The 17,539-nt window shown below is 36.0% G+C and overlaps 4 protein-coding genes across 20 annotated transcripts in view; 3 read left to right on the forward strand and 1 right to left on the reverse strand.

Moving 5' to 3' along the window:
- The window catches only part of LOC113050438 (calcium-dependent secretion activator 1-like), a 69,210-nt gene extending 62,777 nt beyond the window's left edge, over positions 1-6,433 (forward strand). For 12 of the 15 annotated variants that reach the window (XM_026213395.1, XM_026213383.1, XM_026213386.1 and 9 more), the window contains 6 exons: positions 195-269; positions 350-433; positions 604-636; positions 737-844; positions 4,162-4,266; positions 5,120-5,296. In XM_026213395.1, coding sequence (XP_026069180.1) covers positions 195-269; positions 350-433; positions 604-636; positions 737-844; positions 4,162-4,266; positions 5,120-5,296 — 582 coding nt within the window. Of the gene's footprint in view, positions 1-194; positions 270-349; positions 434-603; positions 637-736; positions 845-4,161; positions 4,267-5,119 lie in introns of all 15 variants that reach the window. The other 3 variants (XM_026213392.1, XM_026213393.1, XM_026213382.1) reach the window with 1 other exon arrangement.
- Positions 6,434-6,609: 176 nt separating this feature from the next.
- On the forward strand, positions 6,610-10,379 carry cplane2 (ciliogenesis and planar polarity effector 2). 2 transcript variants are annotated; one of them, XM_026213401.1, is made up of 5 exons: positions 6,610-6,788; positions 6,940-7,092; positions 8,481-8,605; positions 9,045-9,181; positions 9,642-10,379. In XM_026213401.1, the coding sequence occupies exons 1-5, from the start codon at positions 6,683-6,685 to the stop codon at positions 9,877-9,879; spliced, it is 759 nt and encodes a 252-aa protein (XP_026069186.1). In that variant the 5' UTR covers positions 6,610-6,682; the 3' UTR covers positions 9,880-10,379. The 2 variants fall into 2 exon arrangements, with proteins under 2 accessions (XP_026069186.1, XP_026069187.1); XM_026213402.1 differs by having other exon boundaries at positions 9,665-10,379.
- Positions 10,380-10,408: 29 nt separating this feature from the next.
- LOC113050444 (heat shock protein beta-7-like) lies at positions 10,409-11,504 on the reverse strand. The gene is made up of 3 exons (XM_026213403.1): positions 10,963-11,504; positions 10,782-10,898; positions 10,409-10,603 (listed from the first exon to the last, which is right to left on the reverse strand). Exons 1-3 carry the CDS (start codon positions 10,981-10,983, stop codon positions 10,439-10,441), a joined length of 303 nt encoding a protein of 100 aa, XP_026069188.1. The 5' UTR covers positions 10,984-11,504; the 3' UTR covers positions 10,409-10,438.
- Positions 11,505-11,648: 144 nt separating this feature from the next.
- LOC113050441 (WD repeat-containing protein 82-like) lies at positions 11,649-16,841 on the forward strand. Of its 2 annotated transcripts, XM_026213400.1 has the most exons (10): positions 11,653-11,745; positions 11,846-12,042; positions 12,682-12,779; positions 13,982-14,048; positions 14,140-14,239; positions 14,322-14,438; positions 14,526-14,681; positions 14,770-14,839; positions 14,920-15,062; positions 16,059-16,841. In XM_026213400.1, the coding sequence occupies exons 2-10, from the start codon at positions 11,882-11,884 to the stop codon at positions 16,086-16,088; spliced, it is 942 nt and encodes a 313-aa protein (XP_026069185.1). In that variant the 5' UTR covers positions 11,653-11,745; positions 11,846-11,881; the 3' UTR covers positions 16,089-16,841. The 2 variants fall into 2 exon arrangements, with proteins under 2 accessions (XP_026069184.1, XP_026069185.1); XM_026213399.1 differs by having other exon boundaries at positions 11,649-12,042.
- Positions 16,842-17,539: the final 698 nt, after the last annotated feature.

Here is a 17,539-nt window from a genome sequence, read left to right on the forward strand (position 1 = left end):
CTTATATATTTTAATCACGTACAATCATGAATTTGGTTGTATATGCATCTGCATCTGCATCTTTATGTTCAGTTTGAATTTGGCCATCTACTGTATTTCTGTATGAATTCGTCTTTGGTTTTTGAGTTCTCTGTCTTCATATATACGCACCATATAAGTTCGTCTAAGTATTTAAATCTGTCTTTACATTTTAGAAACAGTACCACTCTCAAATCGATGAGCTAATCGAAGAGACTGTAAAAGACATGATTTCACTCTTGGTAGCAAAGGTAAGTTTTGAGAAAATGGTTGACATTAACTCTTGTTGGCTGTTTGTCATCGAAATAATTGTTTTGTGCCACCTGAACAGTTTGTGGCCATTCTGGAGAACTTACTTGCCAAGATCTCCAGGTACGATGAGGGAACTCTCTTCTCCTCCTTCCTCTCCTTCACGGTAAGAATTATCTATTTCCCTTTTTTATAAAATTCTAGTATGGGCTTTAATGTACACTGAAAATTCCTTTAGGTGTTAAAATAAGAGGAAGAAAGTTACTTAGTGCAACTTTAAGGGAGGGCGATTTTTCTTAGAAGCACTTGAGTCAAACTTTTTTTTTTAAATTTCAGGTGAAAGCAGCATCAAAATATGTGGATGTCCCTGTGAGTACTGAAAATTCAACATACTTTACCAAATATATTTTTCTTATTCACATCCATTCCATACAAAACTAACTTTTTTTCTGGTTTCACCCTTCCACAGAAACCAGGGATGGACGTTGCAGATGGCTATGTGACCTTTGTCCGTCACTCTCAGGACATTCTGAGAGATAAGGTCAATGAGGAGGTGTATATAGAGAGATTATTTGATGTAAGTAAGATGCCGTTACCTCCATGCCTAACAAAGGAGGGCCCATCCAAAATGTGGCAAAACAATGGGGCATACGAGGGATAAGTCACATTTTGAGTGCCAAACCTGGAGATCTTACATCCAGACACATAAGGCCAATCATGACTTGAAGCTTTCTGTCAGCTCCCTTATGTCTAATTGCTGTGACTTCCTGTTCCAGCTCTCTGTGCTCTGGTGTTTCATTAGCCACGATGCATTGGACCTTTGTGCTCTGGTGTTGTGTTAGCTAATGTGCGTTGGACTTTATGCTCACAGCGGTTTCTTGTTTAAGAGGGAAGTGTCACAAAGTGGATTATTTATAAGACAGTGCTCTCAAAAAAGTTGATTTTATCTTGAACCAAAAATTGTGACATTAAACACAAAATGTAATTTTTTAAATCACAGAGAAAAAGAGGCAGATCGTAACAAGTAATATATTATACAAAAATGTCAAAAAAAATCATGCAATTAACTATACAACCTAACTTGTACGGTAATATGGGATTTTTAAACCATCAAAGCAATTTATGCTTATAGTATCAGTTTCAGTTGCAATTGCAAAAACCAATGCTTCACTGCTTTTCATAAAACTAATTGTACACTTTAATAAATTCTACATATTGAAGTTGCAGTTTAAACAATGATTGACATGTATTAAAATAAAATTTGTAAGCGATTGTCCTGATTTTAAATACCAACTGACCTAGGGCATAAGAGAGCACTGTTCGGTTTAGAAAAATAATCCTTTGTGATTTTGTGAACATGTGTCTTTGTTACACAATGGCATACATGTGTGTTTATGTATTTTACTAAGCAATGTAACAGATGTGTGGACAAGTGTCCAAGTCTTGGAGCCGTGTGTGTGTGTGTGTGTGTGTGTGTGTGTGTGTGTGTGTGTGTGTGTGTGTGTGTGTGTGTGTGTGTGTGTGTGTGTGTGTGTGTGTGCGCGTGAGGGTTTGTCAGAGTTTTTATTATTATTTAATTTTCTGTATTTTTTCCCAGTATATATATATGTGAGTGTGAATATTTAGTTGTGTGTCATACCATACTGTAACGGGTTGTATGTATCAGAATATTGTGGATAAAAGTGTGTACGTTTGTGTGTGTGTTTGACTGTAAGGAAGTCTATTATGTTATTACTTTTTGCAGCTTTACTTGCTTGTGTTTGGAACATTTGTGACACACATCTTATGCATGGATCTGCCTTTATTTATGTGTTGTTTTATTTTATTTAAAATTCAGTGCTTGTTATGTCCATTATGCTTTTTCCCCCTCCACACTAAGTTTGTAATAATGCATTTAGCATCCAACCTCAAAGACCCTAATTGAATCTGGCATGATTTGTCCTGTTTTTGCTCTATAGTTTCAGTCTGTCTTCTCAAATATTTTGTCCAAACTAATCACCATCAGTGAAAGGCTCAGAGGCATGAAATCAAAAGCAGTTATTAAAATACCAAAATTCAGAATGGCAGCAGCCACATAGTGAACGTTAATTGGCAAATTAAAGGATAATGGCAAGAAACATGCATGTTTCTGATTGTAATGATTCACTGTTTGTTTTAACTGAATTCTTGCTTGGACAGTTGTGTCAAACAGACTGAAATTGTGGAAATTTGTTAGGTTCAGTGTGATCTTATGAGGTCAGTTGTCTAAAGGCATATTCGGCTTAGGGCTGTACATCAAAAACAATTACCAGGACTGATTAGTCACTGTTACTTGCTAATTCAAGTATATTAAATTTACATTCAGGGTTACATATTTGAACAAACATTGGGACCAGAACATTAACAGGATTGGCAGCTCTCCATTTTCCAAGCTGAATATCTCTCTTCCAGCATCATGTACTGTCTGAACAGGCAACCGTGATGTTTTTTTGTTTTTATTATGCAACTTGTATTACAGATTTTGGTTGCATGCAACTACATTTCTGTACATCTGTTGTATCATTTTCATTTCATCCTCCCTCTCTAAACACTTTGCAATCACGTTATCCTAACCCAATGACAGCATCCTGACTCATTCTGCATTCTTTATAGGACAAAGTGGAACTTATCTCTAAATGTCCTGCTATTTGATCACATTCTGTCGAGTGGCATGAGTTCTAATCAAATAATCTTCCTGTGTACATCTTCTAGCATGACCCACCTCCTAAAAATCCGACCTCATACACACACACACACACACACACAAACACACACAGCTCTCTGCCCTGTACACTCACCTGCACTCTCTGCATGCACTGCACGCTCCGACCGGCCACCTATTTGAAGTGGACAGATATAAAGAGAAATCGCCGATCTGACCATCAGATGACCCTAATACAACACGAAATCTGATTTAATTCACATAATCACATATCAAGTGATACGAAATGTATATAATATCATAATATATACATATAAATGGATTGGCTTAATGGTAAAGGCTATTTGTACCTCTTGCGAACTGATCATAGCCCACTTCAAAACCCTTCAGACTGATTTGTTCACATAGGATACAGCACTACCTCTTCTAAATAGTTTGCATCATTCATTGAACCACACATGTGCTGTTCTCTTTGAACTAGAAGCATTTAAGTGATTCTGAATATGCATGAATATGAGATCTTCATTATGTAGATATGGTTTAAGATAACAACACACCTTTGCCTGCTGTATTCTCACGTTTTTATGAGTTTGTTTCTGAGGATCCTGATTGAGACTGCACTCATTTTGTTTGCATCTTGGGTTCTTTAGAGTATGCTTTTGGGTTCAGTGGTGATTCATGCACAAGTGCTGTTTTATAACATGCAGCATAATTTAATGGTGAATGGGTGGGGGAAGCAATGAATTGAATCCGTTTAATTTTCTTCGAATGGCTTTTAAAAGCTAAAGACTTTTGATTAGAATAAGGCTTTCGTTCAAGCTTATTTCAGATAACCAGATTTGTATTAAGTCATTTGAAACTTTGGTTACAGTCTAAGCTGTAAATGTAGGGCAGATTAAGTGTTTGTTTAAATATTTTTATGCAGTTTCCTAATGCAAGATTTGTTTTTAAGATAGTCATACTGCTGGCTCTTGAATTAATTTCAAATTGTCTGACTAACCTTGGATTTAAGTGAGGGTGTGATTGTGTAAATGTTGGTATCAGTTGCCTGTGTGAATGGAATGTTTAAGTTTGTGTTTTGTGGGTTTACTCACGTCTGCCCATGTGGCGGTTGCTGTATGTCTTTATATATGTCTACACATGCTGGTCTTTTGCATGCATTTGTTTGTCTGTCTGTGTTTTGCTGGAGAATGCTGTGTTTTTGTTCTTTGCAGCAATGGTATACAGCCACTATGAATCTGCTGGCGACATGGCTGACTGAGCGCATGGACCAACAGCTTCATGTCTATCAACTCAAAATCCTCATCAGGGTTGTAAAGGTATTTCTTTTTATAACTTAAATGGAATTATTTTTACTCTGAAGCTAGAGTAGTATGATTCTAGTCAAGCTAAGTCCACATGTCTTGTTCTAGATTTCAGTTTATGATTCAGGCCTTGCTTAGTGATGCACAAAATCAGTACTATATTGAGTTAAATTCGTCATTATAGGGTTTTTGGTCTAATGGATAATTGCTGTATTATATTAGATATAAATTATGCATGGTCATTACCCTTATTCTTACATGCCTATTACCTTTTCTGTCATGTAACACTCGCTTAAATTTAAGCTTAACAGTAGTGATAATTTTGGTAACATTTATATACATGTCCTTGTTGCAGTGTAATTATGCATTTGAGTACTGAGTAATATCAATTAACTAAAAATACTTACTATATGGTTAAGGTTAGGATTTGGGTTTGGCTTAGATTTACTTGTATGTAATTATGCATAATTAATTGTTATTATAATAGTAAGTTCATGTAACATATGTAACAAGGACACCTTAAAATAAAGTGTTACCATATTTTTATTTAATAACACTGCAAATCTCAACATGAAAATTATTTTTTCAAACTGTACATTATAATGTTGTGCTTCATAAATTCAGTTTAAATATATAAACGGATTTACAAACTTTTGGCTGCCGGTGTGATTAATTAAGACAAAATAGGCTAGTATTGAGTTTTAATATCAGCTATTCATCGGTATTGTCCAGAATTTTAATAGCTTGCATCCCTAGTCTCACTATTCTTTCTGGCCTTGTTTGACACACAAGTATTTAGCTTTAACATTCAGGGGCAAAGAAGTCTTATACTATGTATAATGCTTGCTGATATTTCCCATTCTTGTAGAAGAAATATCGAGATTTTAGACTGCAAGGCGTTCTTGACTCTACATTGAACAGCAAGGGGTATGATACGGTTCGGAACCGGCTGATCCTGGAGGAAGCCACTGCCTCTGTCAGAGAGGGGGGCATGCAGGGCATCTCGATGAAGGACAGCGATGAGGAAGACGAGGAGGATGATTAGAGCATCGAGCCATCCGGTGCCACCCACCACCCTGAACCTGACCCGTCTATCCAACTCTATGCCCTACCCCAACACTTTAAACTTAGCCTGATGATGTAAGATGCATGTAACAACTCTGATTACCCAGTTAGCCACTCTAGGATCTCCCCCATCAGCTCGAATTGCCCACAAACTAAGCTAAAAAAAACAATACAAATCAAAGAATTGTAATGAAGCGTAAAAAGAACATTGCAAAGACCATGATTGGCAATTTTAGCTGTGTCATAACATAAGAACAGCAAACAAGCACCAATTTTTTCCAACTCATTTATTTGAGGAATTTGTTTCTATGTGTTCCTAAGCAATATGGAGTACCATTTGTTTGATAATGTTGAGTGAGATTATTAGGTGTGTCCCTGTCCAATGCGATAACATATATGGCGCTTCTTTGACGTACTCTTACATACATTAATGGTACATTGTTGTGAAGATGAGTGTATGAACACTTTTCTTTGTCTTGTCTGTTTTAAAAGTGGATGCCAACTGCTTCAAAACTAAAAAGGAACCTCTGTATTTAAGTTCAAAACTGTTAACTGTAAATGTCTTCTGTGTCTGCACATTTTCATTGTACTTCTCTCTTTCGTGTCGAGGCTCTGTGGCCCTTTGTTGCAAATATCCAACTAGGCATTGTCTTACAGGCATCTTAAAATGAAAATGAATTGGTATTCTAGAAATGCAATATCTTCATACCTCCATTTTGATATCTCATTGGAGACGTATTTTAATTAGATGTCAGAAAGTACAACAAAATGGCTATATTTTTGGTTCAGTTTCACTTTTGCAGAGGATCTCTCTTTTTTAAGTTTGTATGTCCAAATAAAATGCATTCTCTTCATGTTAGTAGATGTCGAAACTGCTATGTGCCATTTTTGGGGTCTCACTATTGTTTTTGTATATATGATGCTGTACATTGCATTCTGAGCCATTGCTGCATGCCGGTGGGATCCACCTTCTCCAGAAGCTTTTTTTGTTTTGTTTTGTTTTTGTTTTTCTGTGTCAATTAGCTGGTGGATTCATTCTTGCGTTTGCCTTATCAAAGCCAACAGTTGTCATATGCAAGAGCTGTGGCTTCTCAATAAAGATAACATGATGTACTAATATAGGCTACCTGTACATTTTGTTCATTTGTCTTTATTTAGAATGTGGATTCAGTGACCCCCATAATTAGGAAAATAAAATAAATCAATAATAAGTTCGTTTCATTTGAGCTTGCTACATAATAATAGACCTTCCGTTTTGGACTTTTATTTTGACGTATTTCAGTTTGACGGTTAATCTAGTTGGCTTCACGTTCGCGCAGAGCGCATCGCATTCGTCTTTTCTTTTATCTAATTTCGCTAAATTCAAATGTCTGTCCCACCTGGATCCATAATTGTGTCGGACTGGCACCGATTTCCAGACAGCAGAGAGTTTTTCAGCAGAATACTGCATAATAAGAAACGAAGAAAGTTTGGTAAGGATGATCACCATGGATACAGCAGTTAGGCATCACTTGTTTCTTATCGAAGGCCAGAGTTTGTTCATTTGGGAAAAGAAAAGCAAAATAAGTATCTGCTATAGCCAACATATACATGCTACATTTAATGTTTTTTATATATACTAAGGGCTGTTAGAAGCACCAATGATGCCTCCTCATATGAATGTGGACATCGTTCGCTACAAGGTCTTCATCTCAGGGAAGACTGGAGTCGGGAAAAGCGCTCTTGCTGCCCGTCTCGCTGGCCTCGATTTCCCCAAAATGCACTATGAGACCACAGGTGAACGAATCACACATTTAAAATGTATTAAGCTATTTTTTATTGTAAAAAATCTTTTTTATAGTACTTTTAATAAATACGTTTAAAAAACATCTCAACTCACATCGTGTGAGATGAAGACTCTTATCTCTGACCTATGAAAATAAGCGATTCTATTCAACCCCATTCAGAGGCGGTCTTGAGAGAACTTGACCAGCCGCATAACACGTTTATTATAATACACATTTAGTTGCAGAATAAATTTATAATACAAACCCGATTCCAAAAAAGTTGGGACACTGTACAAATTGTGAGTAAAAAGGAATGGAATCATTTACAAATCTCATAAACTTACATTTTATTCACAATGGAATATAGATAACACATCAAATGTTGAAAGTGAGACATTTTGAAATGTCATGCCAAATATTGTCTCATTTTGGATTTCATGAGAGGTACACATTCCAAAAAACGTTGGAATAAGAGGCAGGTAGCAATAAGAGGCCGGAAAAGTTAAATGTACATATAAGGAACAGCTGGAGGACCAATTTGCAACTTACTAGGTCAATTGGCAACATGATTGGGTATAAAAAGAGCCTCTCAGACTGGCACTGTCTCTCAGAAGTCAAGATGGGCAGAGGATCACCAATTCCCCCAATGATGTGGTGAAAAATAATGGAGCAGTATCAGAAAGGAGTTTCTCAGGGAAAAATTACAAAGAGTTTGAAGTTATCATCATCTACAGTGCATAATATCAGAGAATCTGGAAAAATGTCTGTGCATAAGGGTCAAGGCCCGAAAACCATACTGGATGCCAGTGATCTTCGGGCCCTTAGACGGCACTGCATCACATACAGGAATGCTACTGTAATGGAAATCACAACATGGGCTCAGAAAAACTTCCAGAAAAAATTGTTGGTGAACACAAACCATTCGCCGTTGCTGGCTAAAACTCTATAGGTCAAAAAAGAAGCCAGCCTTTATAAAAAGAAGAGGGGATGCCACACAGTGATAAACATGGCCTTGTCCCAACTTTTTTGAGATGTATTGATGCCATGAAATCTAAAATCTACTTATTTTTCCCTTAAAATGATACATTTTCTCAGTGTAAACATTTGATTTGTCATCTATGTTGTATTCTGAATAAAACATTGAAATTTGAAACTTCCACATCATTTTATTCACAACTTGTACAGTGTCCCAACTTTTTTGGAATCGGGTTTGTAGATGGTGACAGAAATATTGCTAACATGTTACTTATAACAGCTTTGGATGGCAACTTTGTCAAGTTATGCTTCATTACATCCACACAGATAGGTGTCAGTGTACGCGTCGTTGTCAGTAAGTGTATTCATTTAATATTGTCAATTAAAACATCAGTGGTAATTTCTTCTGTATGATTCTTATAGGCATAGAGACAACAGTGGTCTTCTGGCCTGTAAGACTGAAGGAGAGTGGTCGAGTGCTGTTTTTCCGCTTTGAGCTTTGGGATTGTGGGGAAAGTGCAATACGAAGATTTGACCACATGTTACCGGTTAGAATCAACATCATATTACACAGTTTATGTCACTTACACTTCCTTAAAAGGATAGTTCACCAAAAAATTACATATTTAACTCACCAAGTGGTTCCAAACCTGCATGAGTTTGTTTCTTCTGTGGAATATAAAATAAGATGTTCTGAAAAATATTGGTAACCAACAGTTGCTGGTCTCCATTCACTTCCATAGTATGGACCAAAAGTACTACTGAAGTCAGTGGGGACTAGCAGCTCTTTGTTACCATCATTCTTAAAATATCTTCTTTTGTCATTTCATTTCTTTCACAGAATAAAGAATGTCATACAAGTTTGGAACAACTTTAGGGTGAGTAAATGGTGAGTAAATTTTTGGGTGAATTGTCCCTTTAATCCACAAATTCTGCATCATTTTATGGTATGATGTTAAAAATATTACGTCATTCTTCTCTCTTCAGTCCTGTAAGGAACAGGTGGATGCAATCCTTTTCCTGTTCTCCTTCACTGATCGTGGCTCCTTTGATGATCTTTCAAATCAGATAACACGGATCACAGAATCTTCAGATCGAGTGGTTAAACTGGTCGTTGGCACCAAGTATCCTTCACCAGTTAACAGCATTTAGTTGACATTTACATTCAAATCCACAGTGGGTACAGAAAAGAATTACCCCTCCTTTAAAATGATCACATTTTGTTGCATTCAGCCTGACATAAAAACAACACAGTTTTTGTTTTATCCAGCTGAATTTACGATTTACTACTATGCAGGGTTATTACAGTTAATAAATGTTTTTTTTTTAACTTAAATTTTTATATATATATATATATATATATATATATATATATATATATATATATATATATATATATATATATATAAAAGACAAAACAACAACAAAATTATGTTGGAAATGAACATGTAAAATATAAAAATAAAAACATTCATAATGTTACTAAAAACTATGACTAAATGTATTTGAATGATACTAAAATAATTCTGATTAACAGCATAATGTTATGTTGTCATTTGACATTTATGGCCCTTAACAGTGCAGATTTGACTTATTTATGCACACAGACGTGACAGAAAGCGACGTAACACATTTTCAAGAAGTCTGGGGTCTTCCGATCTTCAGAGTGGGAGGTGATGTGAGTGCGGGGCTTGGTGAAATAGCACCCCTCCTAAATGCCCTTGCAGAAAACCTGTGGCACCAAGACTGTATGGCTGCTTCATCTGTGTCCATCTCCACACCGGCTGCTCTCAGAGAAACGGACTCAGAGATTATTGTATAGCTTTAGCTTGTATGTATATTGTGGGTCAGTCTAACATGGATTGGGCAATACAATTTATAGATGGAATATGCTGCTCTGGAAACACTCTGAATACCACTTACTTGAAGTAGTTTTCGGTTTCTAATGCCTAAATCATTTTCTTAGTCATTTCTGTCAGTGACAAATATCTGAGTCAATAAATGGTGAACAAAAATATAAAAATGAGTTTGCTTGTAGTTTGAAGACAGTTGCAACAAGAAACATTGTTATATGCATATGTTCATCAACCTCAGATTATATATTCACATTTAATCATTTAGCAGACGCTTTTATCCAAAGCAACTAAAAAATGAGAACAACAGAAGCAATCAAACCAACGAGAGAACAACAGTATACAAGTGCCATGACAAGTCTCAGTTAGTCTAGGACAATATATAGAAGTCAGAAACCTTATTCAAATAGAAAATACAAATTTTAACATTTGTTTTTGTTTAAAAATCCAAAGGATGACATTTAAAGTATAATAATGATAAAACAGATTGTTTCTAAAACGCTCATATATACATTCATTTTTCACTTCTTAGATTGAGTCTATGACTGCAGACCCTTTTACAGATTGTTTTTGGGCTTTAATACTCAACAAGCCACCTTTCTCTAGGGAAGATGTGACCGACATTGGATCCACATCAGCCGGAAATTGGCACTTCTGACAAACAGTGTCCACAATTGTGCCATCTGATGCCAGCTGAGCCATCAGTGAAGGAAAATGAAAAAAAAAAAAAACACGATTATGATAAGAGGTTGTGTAAAAATACAAACAAAGCTCAATCTGATATTAAATGCTCTTCATTTTTACAAGACGACATTGGTGAAGGAAATTTGAGAGAAAGCTTGCTATTAAAATTGCCATTTATTTTGCTTACCTTTTCTGCACAGACTTGGATTGAATTATTGGTGGAGGTTACGGTAACTTCTTCTGGTGCAAACTCACTCACATTCACTGTGAATACATACATATCTCCAACAGTGCAGATTTCCCCCTTTGAAAAACAAATGTCGGTTGATTCAAGTTCATATTAATCATATGTTCATTGCAGAACTCACCTTTGAATCACTGCTTGCCATTGTAGATTTCTTTGCTTTGAAAGGAAACAAAGATAAGCGCACCTAATCCAGCTCTTTAATTCACTGAAAAAGAATCTGTCTGCTTTGTATTTGGGTAGCTTTTGATGCTCAGTTTCTCTGTGTAATTGTCTAGAACAGTGCAGTGCTTACTTTTATACCACTGGCAGGTTTTGGGTGAGGCTAGTATGATGTCTATGTGCAGAATGTATCGTATACGAGAGAGAATAGATGTAGTCTTGTAGTATGATAATAACATCCTCTTTCTGTCCAGCCCTGCATTTATTTATATATATATATTTAAAAAGTCAAAAAAGGATGAACATTATGATGGAAAACTAAACGTACTATTGATTTATTACAATTTATTTATTTTTTTATCACGGCTGAAAGTATGACACTCAACCTAGCAACAAATACAGATAAACAAAACAGCAGCTAAAGAGCAGACGTGAAATTCCAGATCCTCATTACAGCTGTCAAATCAAAACTAAATAACTGGACGTTCATTTATTTAATTTTTTTCATGTACGTCATGGAAGGGTAATGTTAACTGTATAAAAATAAATCAGTCCCCTAAATAACACCAAAATCTTCCTCTGGTTGGTACTATTAGCTAAAGTCGAAATGGGACTTTTATTCTGAAGCGTACGCAGGTGTGGTTGCCATTTTGTTTACCGCCTTACTACCGCTACCTTCACCTCGGCTTCGAAATCCGGTTCATCGACGAATTTTGTCGGCGGGCTTTTTTAACGTGATAAAAATGTACATCTAAAACTGTTTTCACTTAAAAAAAATATTACGAAACACTCGCAACACACAAAACTGATAATCCAGATCCCGATTTACTCGCTGTTTTAACTAGACGATCCCCAGCGCCTGGCCAGGCAGAAAGGCCACAATGAAGCTCACAGACAATGTGCTGCGGAGCTTCAGGGTTGCGAAGGTTTTCCGAGAGAATTCGGACAAAATCAACTGCTTTGACTTCAGCTCTAACGGCGAAACTGTAATATCGAGTAGCGATGACGACTCGATTGTCTTGTACGACTGCCAGGAGGGAAAGTAAGTAACATTAGCTTATAAATTGCTCTGTGTGACTTGTCCTACAACTGGTTGGTGATCCGCGTTTATTTGGTCCTAACGGTCTTAAAGTATTGATCTTGGTTGCATGAGCATTCTTGTGTGAAATTTTAAAGATTAAGATCGATTAGTAGTGTAATACGATTTATGACGTTTATTGTTCATAGTGGTTTGAACATGTTTATGTACAGTATTAGCGATGTCCGACTCGTTTGAGTCGGTTTAATGTTCTATACGCTGAATCACGGCGGTAGCTAAACTGTAACGCATTGATTTTTTTTTTTTAAATAAACATCGCTCTTAATAACTGGTATGGCTTTATCATAACATGATACGTTCGGTTGTCAAGGACCACGAAATTATGTAAAAGAACCACTGCATCTTTGAAACGAATAGTTTGAAGGAACCGATTCGCGGAAATGAGTCGAATGTACAGTTGAATGAGAGGTCGCTCGCGCGCTAACCGTTAGCATCCACGCCTCTTTTCGAGCCCGCCTGTTGTTATCTCTAGTATTTTGTTTTTAATGTGATGTGTTTCGTGACAACGAAGCACCTAATCGCATGTATCTAAGTAAGCAACCAGATTAAATTATTTATTTCCTCTTCTGTCCTGTATATCAGACCCAAACGGACGCTTTACAGTAAGAAGTATGGTGTGGATCTCATCAGATACACCCATGCCGCCAACACTGTTGTCTACAGCTCCAACAAGATTGATGGTAGGACTCCTTATAAAGTCACAATATGTTATCAAAGTATTTCAGTTCCTATGCCTTTCAGTTTTGTCAAATCCTCCTGGGACCCAAGCTTAGACTTTTGTCATTGTGCAGAGGACATAATAATTTAAGACCATACTTGCTACATTCAGGGCTTTTTAGGGATGATCAAATTTAGCACTTTTAGGGAAATATGATAATGTTTTGTAAATTGTCATTTAAATCTGTCCACATTTTCAAATTGTTTGTCGAAGATAAACATCTTGGGAAAATGTTATGGGGTTTCAAATCGGAATATGACTTTGTTACGAAACAGTGCATAATTTTTATACATGTCTTCTGTAGAGGACACCAGGACAAACATCAGGTTAATCAGGCATTTTGGGAAGACAAATCAATAGGGAAAGAAATTATAGATCATGTATTCCTCTGAAATATGAGAGATTCTTATGAAAATGTTGCCAAGTTATTACTCCCATTCTAACACTTCTTTTTTCATTATGGTTTGCCCCAAGAACACAGTAATATGCTAATAAGATGCAATTAATAAATACATTGTATAGAATGGGAACCAATTTATGGACATTGGTGAATGAAAAAAGAAAGCATCGTTTTTGTCTATATGTGCCTTCTTATGTCTATTTTTTTTTAAATATATAACTTAATCCTGGTATCCTCTACAAAGGACATTGAATAAAATATTAATATATTTTTTTGTGTTTATTCACCATTTGTTTCATATGCTCATATGTTTTTCATATTATGAAAGCATTTCCCTGCTGCGTGATATGCTTTATTTTACCTAAAAGTGGAACATTTTCTATTTACCCTTTTAACTGTGCAATTTTATGACTTTATATTACATGAGATGAAATGACATATTTATTACTCCTATATATATATTAGATTACTATTATGTTTTTTCTTTATATTTAATTGTTTATTTATTTAAGTGATTTTCTTAAAGCTTTACTGCTGAGGTGTGTGTCTACCTGTGCCTGCTCTGGATTGAGGTAGTTGTTTGTACAGTTTTTAGGGTCTGTTATTCTGCCCTATTAAGGAGCTAACTGTACAGACTACTGCCTTGCCCAGGGTTGAGCCTGTTCACCTGACACCGTACACAGTACATTTGATCAATTCACTTGTAAAATTTTACTTTGACGTGATGTTGATATTTTCTTCTCACTGCCAATGTGCTACTACAGACACTATTCGATACCTGTCCCTACATGACAATAAGTACATTCGCTACTTCCCTGGACACAGTAAGAGGTGAGGATCTGTGACATCAAATATATAGTTGTTGTTGTTTATTGGCATTTGAGTTATAGTGCTTGTTTTTGTGTGTTTCATCCTGTTTCAGGGTTGTTGCTCTGTCTATGTCTCCTGTTGACGACACATTCATTTCTGGCTCCCTTGATAAAACTATTCGTCTGTGGGACCTTCGCTCACCTAACTGTCAGGTAACCAGAATTTTTATTTTGAGTTGGTGTTTGATTTTCTTGTTTAGTCTATACTTGATTGTAATCTTGGTTGTAATTCTAGGGCCTCATGCACCTGCAAGGGAAGCCTGTGTGCTCATTTGATCCGGAGGGGTTGATTTTTGCGGCGGGAGTGAATTCTGAGATGGTCAAGCTTTACGATCTACGCTCCTTTGATAAGGTAAGTGTATAAAACTGCATCTTAGAAGAAGAAGTGGTATTTTTCTTTCAAATGAGAAAAATGAATGTATCACACCTCCTGCCTCAGGGTCCATTCGCCACTTTTAAACTACAATATGAGCGAACCTGTGAGTGGACGGGTCTCAAGTTCAGCAATGACGGAAAGCTCATTCTGGTCTCCACCAATGGAGGAACACTCCGAGTGCTGGACGCTTTCAAAGGAGCCGTGCTCCACTCATTTGGGGTGAGAAAATAGTGTCATTTTGAAAAGGTTTTGTCAAAGTTTGTGTTTAAGAGGGTGGCTCATGGAGTTTCTTTCTTCCTCACTGCAGGGTTATAACAACAGTAAAGGTGTCATTCTGGAGGCCTCTTTCACACCAGACTCTCAGTTCGCCATGATCGGTAAGTCTACACCAATGGATTCAGATTAGAGATTAGTTTACAGAAAGTGATGCCCGTCACCTCAACATTTTGATTTTCAGGATCAGAAGATGGAAAGATCCATGTGTGGAATGCTGAGAGTGGGATGAAAGTAGCAGTTCTTGATGGGAAGCACACTGGTCCAGTCACCTGTCTACAATTTAACCCCAAATTCATGACTTTTGCCAGTGCCTGTTCTAACATGGTAAGCCTTAACCATAAGCCGGTCTGATATTTTTGCTACAGTTTTATCCATATGGAATACGTGCACCCAAAATGCCCTCTGAAAACGAATTACTGGCGAAACATCTACTATCCTTGCATTTTTGCTGTTTGGATTTATGGAAATTTGCTAAACAATTACTCAAACTCACCTTCATCTTGAAAGACATGATTATTTCTTAATAAAAACAGGTTTGGAGAAATGTAATATCATTGCTCACCAGTGGGTCTTCTGCAGCGAATGGGTACCGTCAGAATGAGAGTTCAAAGAAAGCTGATAAAAACATCACAATAATCCAAAACTAATCTACTCGACTCAAGTCCATCATGTCTTGTAAAGTGAAAATCAGCATGATTGTAAGAAACGAATCCAACAAGGCATTTCAGCTTGAAACTGTCACTTTCAGCGAAAATACAAGTCCATGATCCATAATAATGCTTCCTCCGATGTTAAAAGTCCATCACTTGTCTTTTCACATCACAATCCACCTAAATATTTGCACCCATTCACTTTAATAATAACTATTCTATTAATACTTTTATTATATCATATTGTATTCTATTGTAATATAACTAACTAATGATTATTATTAAATGCTGCTTTTCATTTTTACAGGACAGTATGTATTATTACAATATGAGATATATCTTTTAATGTGATAAAAAAATAAATAATAATAATAGTATATCTGGGGGGGGGCGTGGTCAGATTTTCCCACTTTTTTTGTCTCTAGCTGATCACATGCCTGCTGCAGAAGATCCAGTGGTGAGCAAATGATGGAATGCTAAATTTATCCAAGTCAGAAGATTTGTTCAGAAAAAGATAAAAACTCATCTACGTCTTGGATGGCTAAAAGTCTCGTTTTTGGTTGAATTATTTCTTTATCATTAAAGGAGGTATTAGGTATAAATACTGCAGTAGTCACCGTGCACCAGTTGACAACCACTTAAAATAAATGCTAAAATCTCACCTCCACAGGCATTCTGGTTACCCACGATTGATGACTGATGGGCCGCTGTCAGAGGTCGGCCTCTGTGATGTTCTTCCAGCAGGTGGCATCATTCACCTCTCTCTTGGAGTTGCAAACACAGTTGCTCACCTTAGGACTTTTGAACTGTAAATAGATTGGCCTTGATGCCAAGTTGTATTTCTTTGTTCATTTTATATCTGTATCATTAAAACTTTTTTTGTAAAACATTGTAAAGTAATCTGTTCACATTTTCTGTTTTGTTTGAGGTCGTAGCAAAGTGCTTGATCAAATTGACTTGTGTGCGAGACGTAAAACATTTCTGCAGATCTGATCTTACCTAATCAAACTATAGCAGAACTCAGCACCTGTAGATTTAGAATCTTGTGAATGAAGAATGGAATGTCAATGGAACATTTTTTAAATATGCAACTGTTCAAAGATATGATTTTGAAGCCTTTCAGACGTGCTCATAGCGGATGGGTGTAATTCCATCTGCGAGTGCAAATTGCTTTTATGCCATTCTTTTACTGGGCTTTGTTTTCTTGTTTTTATGTATTTTGCATTTGCAAAACTGGCATTCTTTTGAATCGCTTATAAAAACATCTCATAACAATATACAATGACCACCCCTCACTCAAGTTTCACTTTATTTTGTTCAAGTTAATTTGCACTTACTGAGGAAACAATTGTGTTTATGCAAGTTTTGAGGGGTAAAGGCGGAGAATGGTAATTCGATGATTGTACCAATGTAGCCATTTTCACTTTAATGAATTAAATCTTTCAAGAGGTTACATCCAAATATGTATTTTCATTTGTTTTCTCAGGTTAGCAGTCAGAAGGTTTATTGACCAACATGGGCACAATCATGTCCCCGAGTTTAAATTAAATAGGTTCCTTATTTTTTTTGAAAGTCAGTTTGTATGCAGTACGTCATAATGTAATTTAAAAATGACATTTAAATTAAAAAATATACACAAAGAGATGAATAATTGTTATTTTTGTTTCTAAAAAATGAATAAAAACAAACAATTACACTTGCAATAATTACATTTACAGGAAACAAACACTTTGTGCTTAAATTGTGGCTAAAATGCAAAATAATGTCTAATTAAGGATAGTAATTTCCTAGAAATAGTAATTTCCAAATGCACAAACATAAAAGAACATTTGAAAAATTAAAGTCCTGAATGCTGTATACCATACAATCCAAACGAAAATGATAAATACAATCATAATAATCAAACTTAACATCATAACAGTGAGTTACTGTAATAGTATAACGGACATACAAAAATAAGTTCTATTGTTTTTATTTATAGATAATAGAATCAAGCTGTTGATTACCAGAGAACATTATTTTGCCTCGTTAAGTTAGAGCTTTACTTGAACCTGGTATGCTATTTATAAAAATATTAGAAACAACAAACATCTCCATGAATGAGTAAATGTACTTGTGGTTTAAGGGCATGAATCAAATCCCAAATACAAT

The sequence above is a fragment of the Carassius auratus genome, chromosome 31 (assembly GCF_003368295.1).
Source record: "Carassius auratus strain Wakin chromosome 31, ASM336829v1, whole genome shotgun sequence".
Classification (NCBI taxonomy): Eukaryota; Metazoa; Chordata; class Actinopteri; order Cypriniformes; family Cyprinidae; genus Carassius; species Carassius auratus.

Coding starts and splice junctions, on each gene's coding strand:
- cplane2 (XM_026213401.1), top strand. CDS start 6,683: ATGTCTGTCCCACCTGGATCCATAATTGTGTCGGACTGGCACCGATTT. Junction 6,789..6,939: donor TAAGAAACGAAGAAAGTTTG/GTAAGGATGATC, acceptor ATATATACTAAG/GGCTGTTAGAAGCACCAATG. Junction 9,182..9,641: donor AAACTGGTCGTTGGCACCAA/GTATCCTTCACC, acceptor TTAACAGTGCAG/ATTTGACTTATTTATGCACA.
- LOC113050444 (XM_026213403.1), bottom strand. CDS start 10,983: ATGGCAAGCAGTGATTCAAAG. Junction 10,899..10,962: donor TGGCAAGCAGTGATTCAAAG/GTGAGTTCTGCA, acceptor TGTTTTTCAAAG/GGGGAAATCTGCACTGTTGG. Junction 10,604..10,781: donor TCCAAGTCTGTGCAGAAAAG/GTAAGCAAAATA, acceptor CTGATGGCTCAG/CTGGCATCAGATGGCACAAT.
- LOC113050441 (XM_026213399.1), top strand. CDS start 11,882: ATGAAGCTCACAGACAATGTGCTGCGGAGCTTCAGGGTTGCGAAGGTT. Junction 12,043..12,681: donor TACGACTGCCAGGAGGGAAA/GTAAGTAACATT, acceptor CCTGTATATCAG/ACCCAAACGGACGCTTTACA. Junction 14,840..14,919: donor CTCTCAGTTCGCCATGATCG/GTAAGTCTACAC, acceptor TTTGATTTTCAG/GATCAGAAGATGGAAAGATC.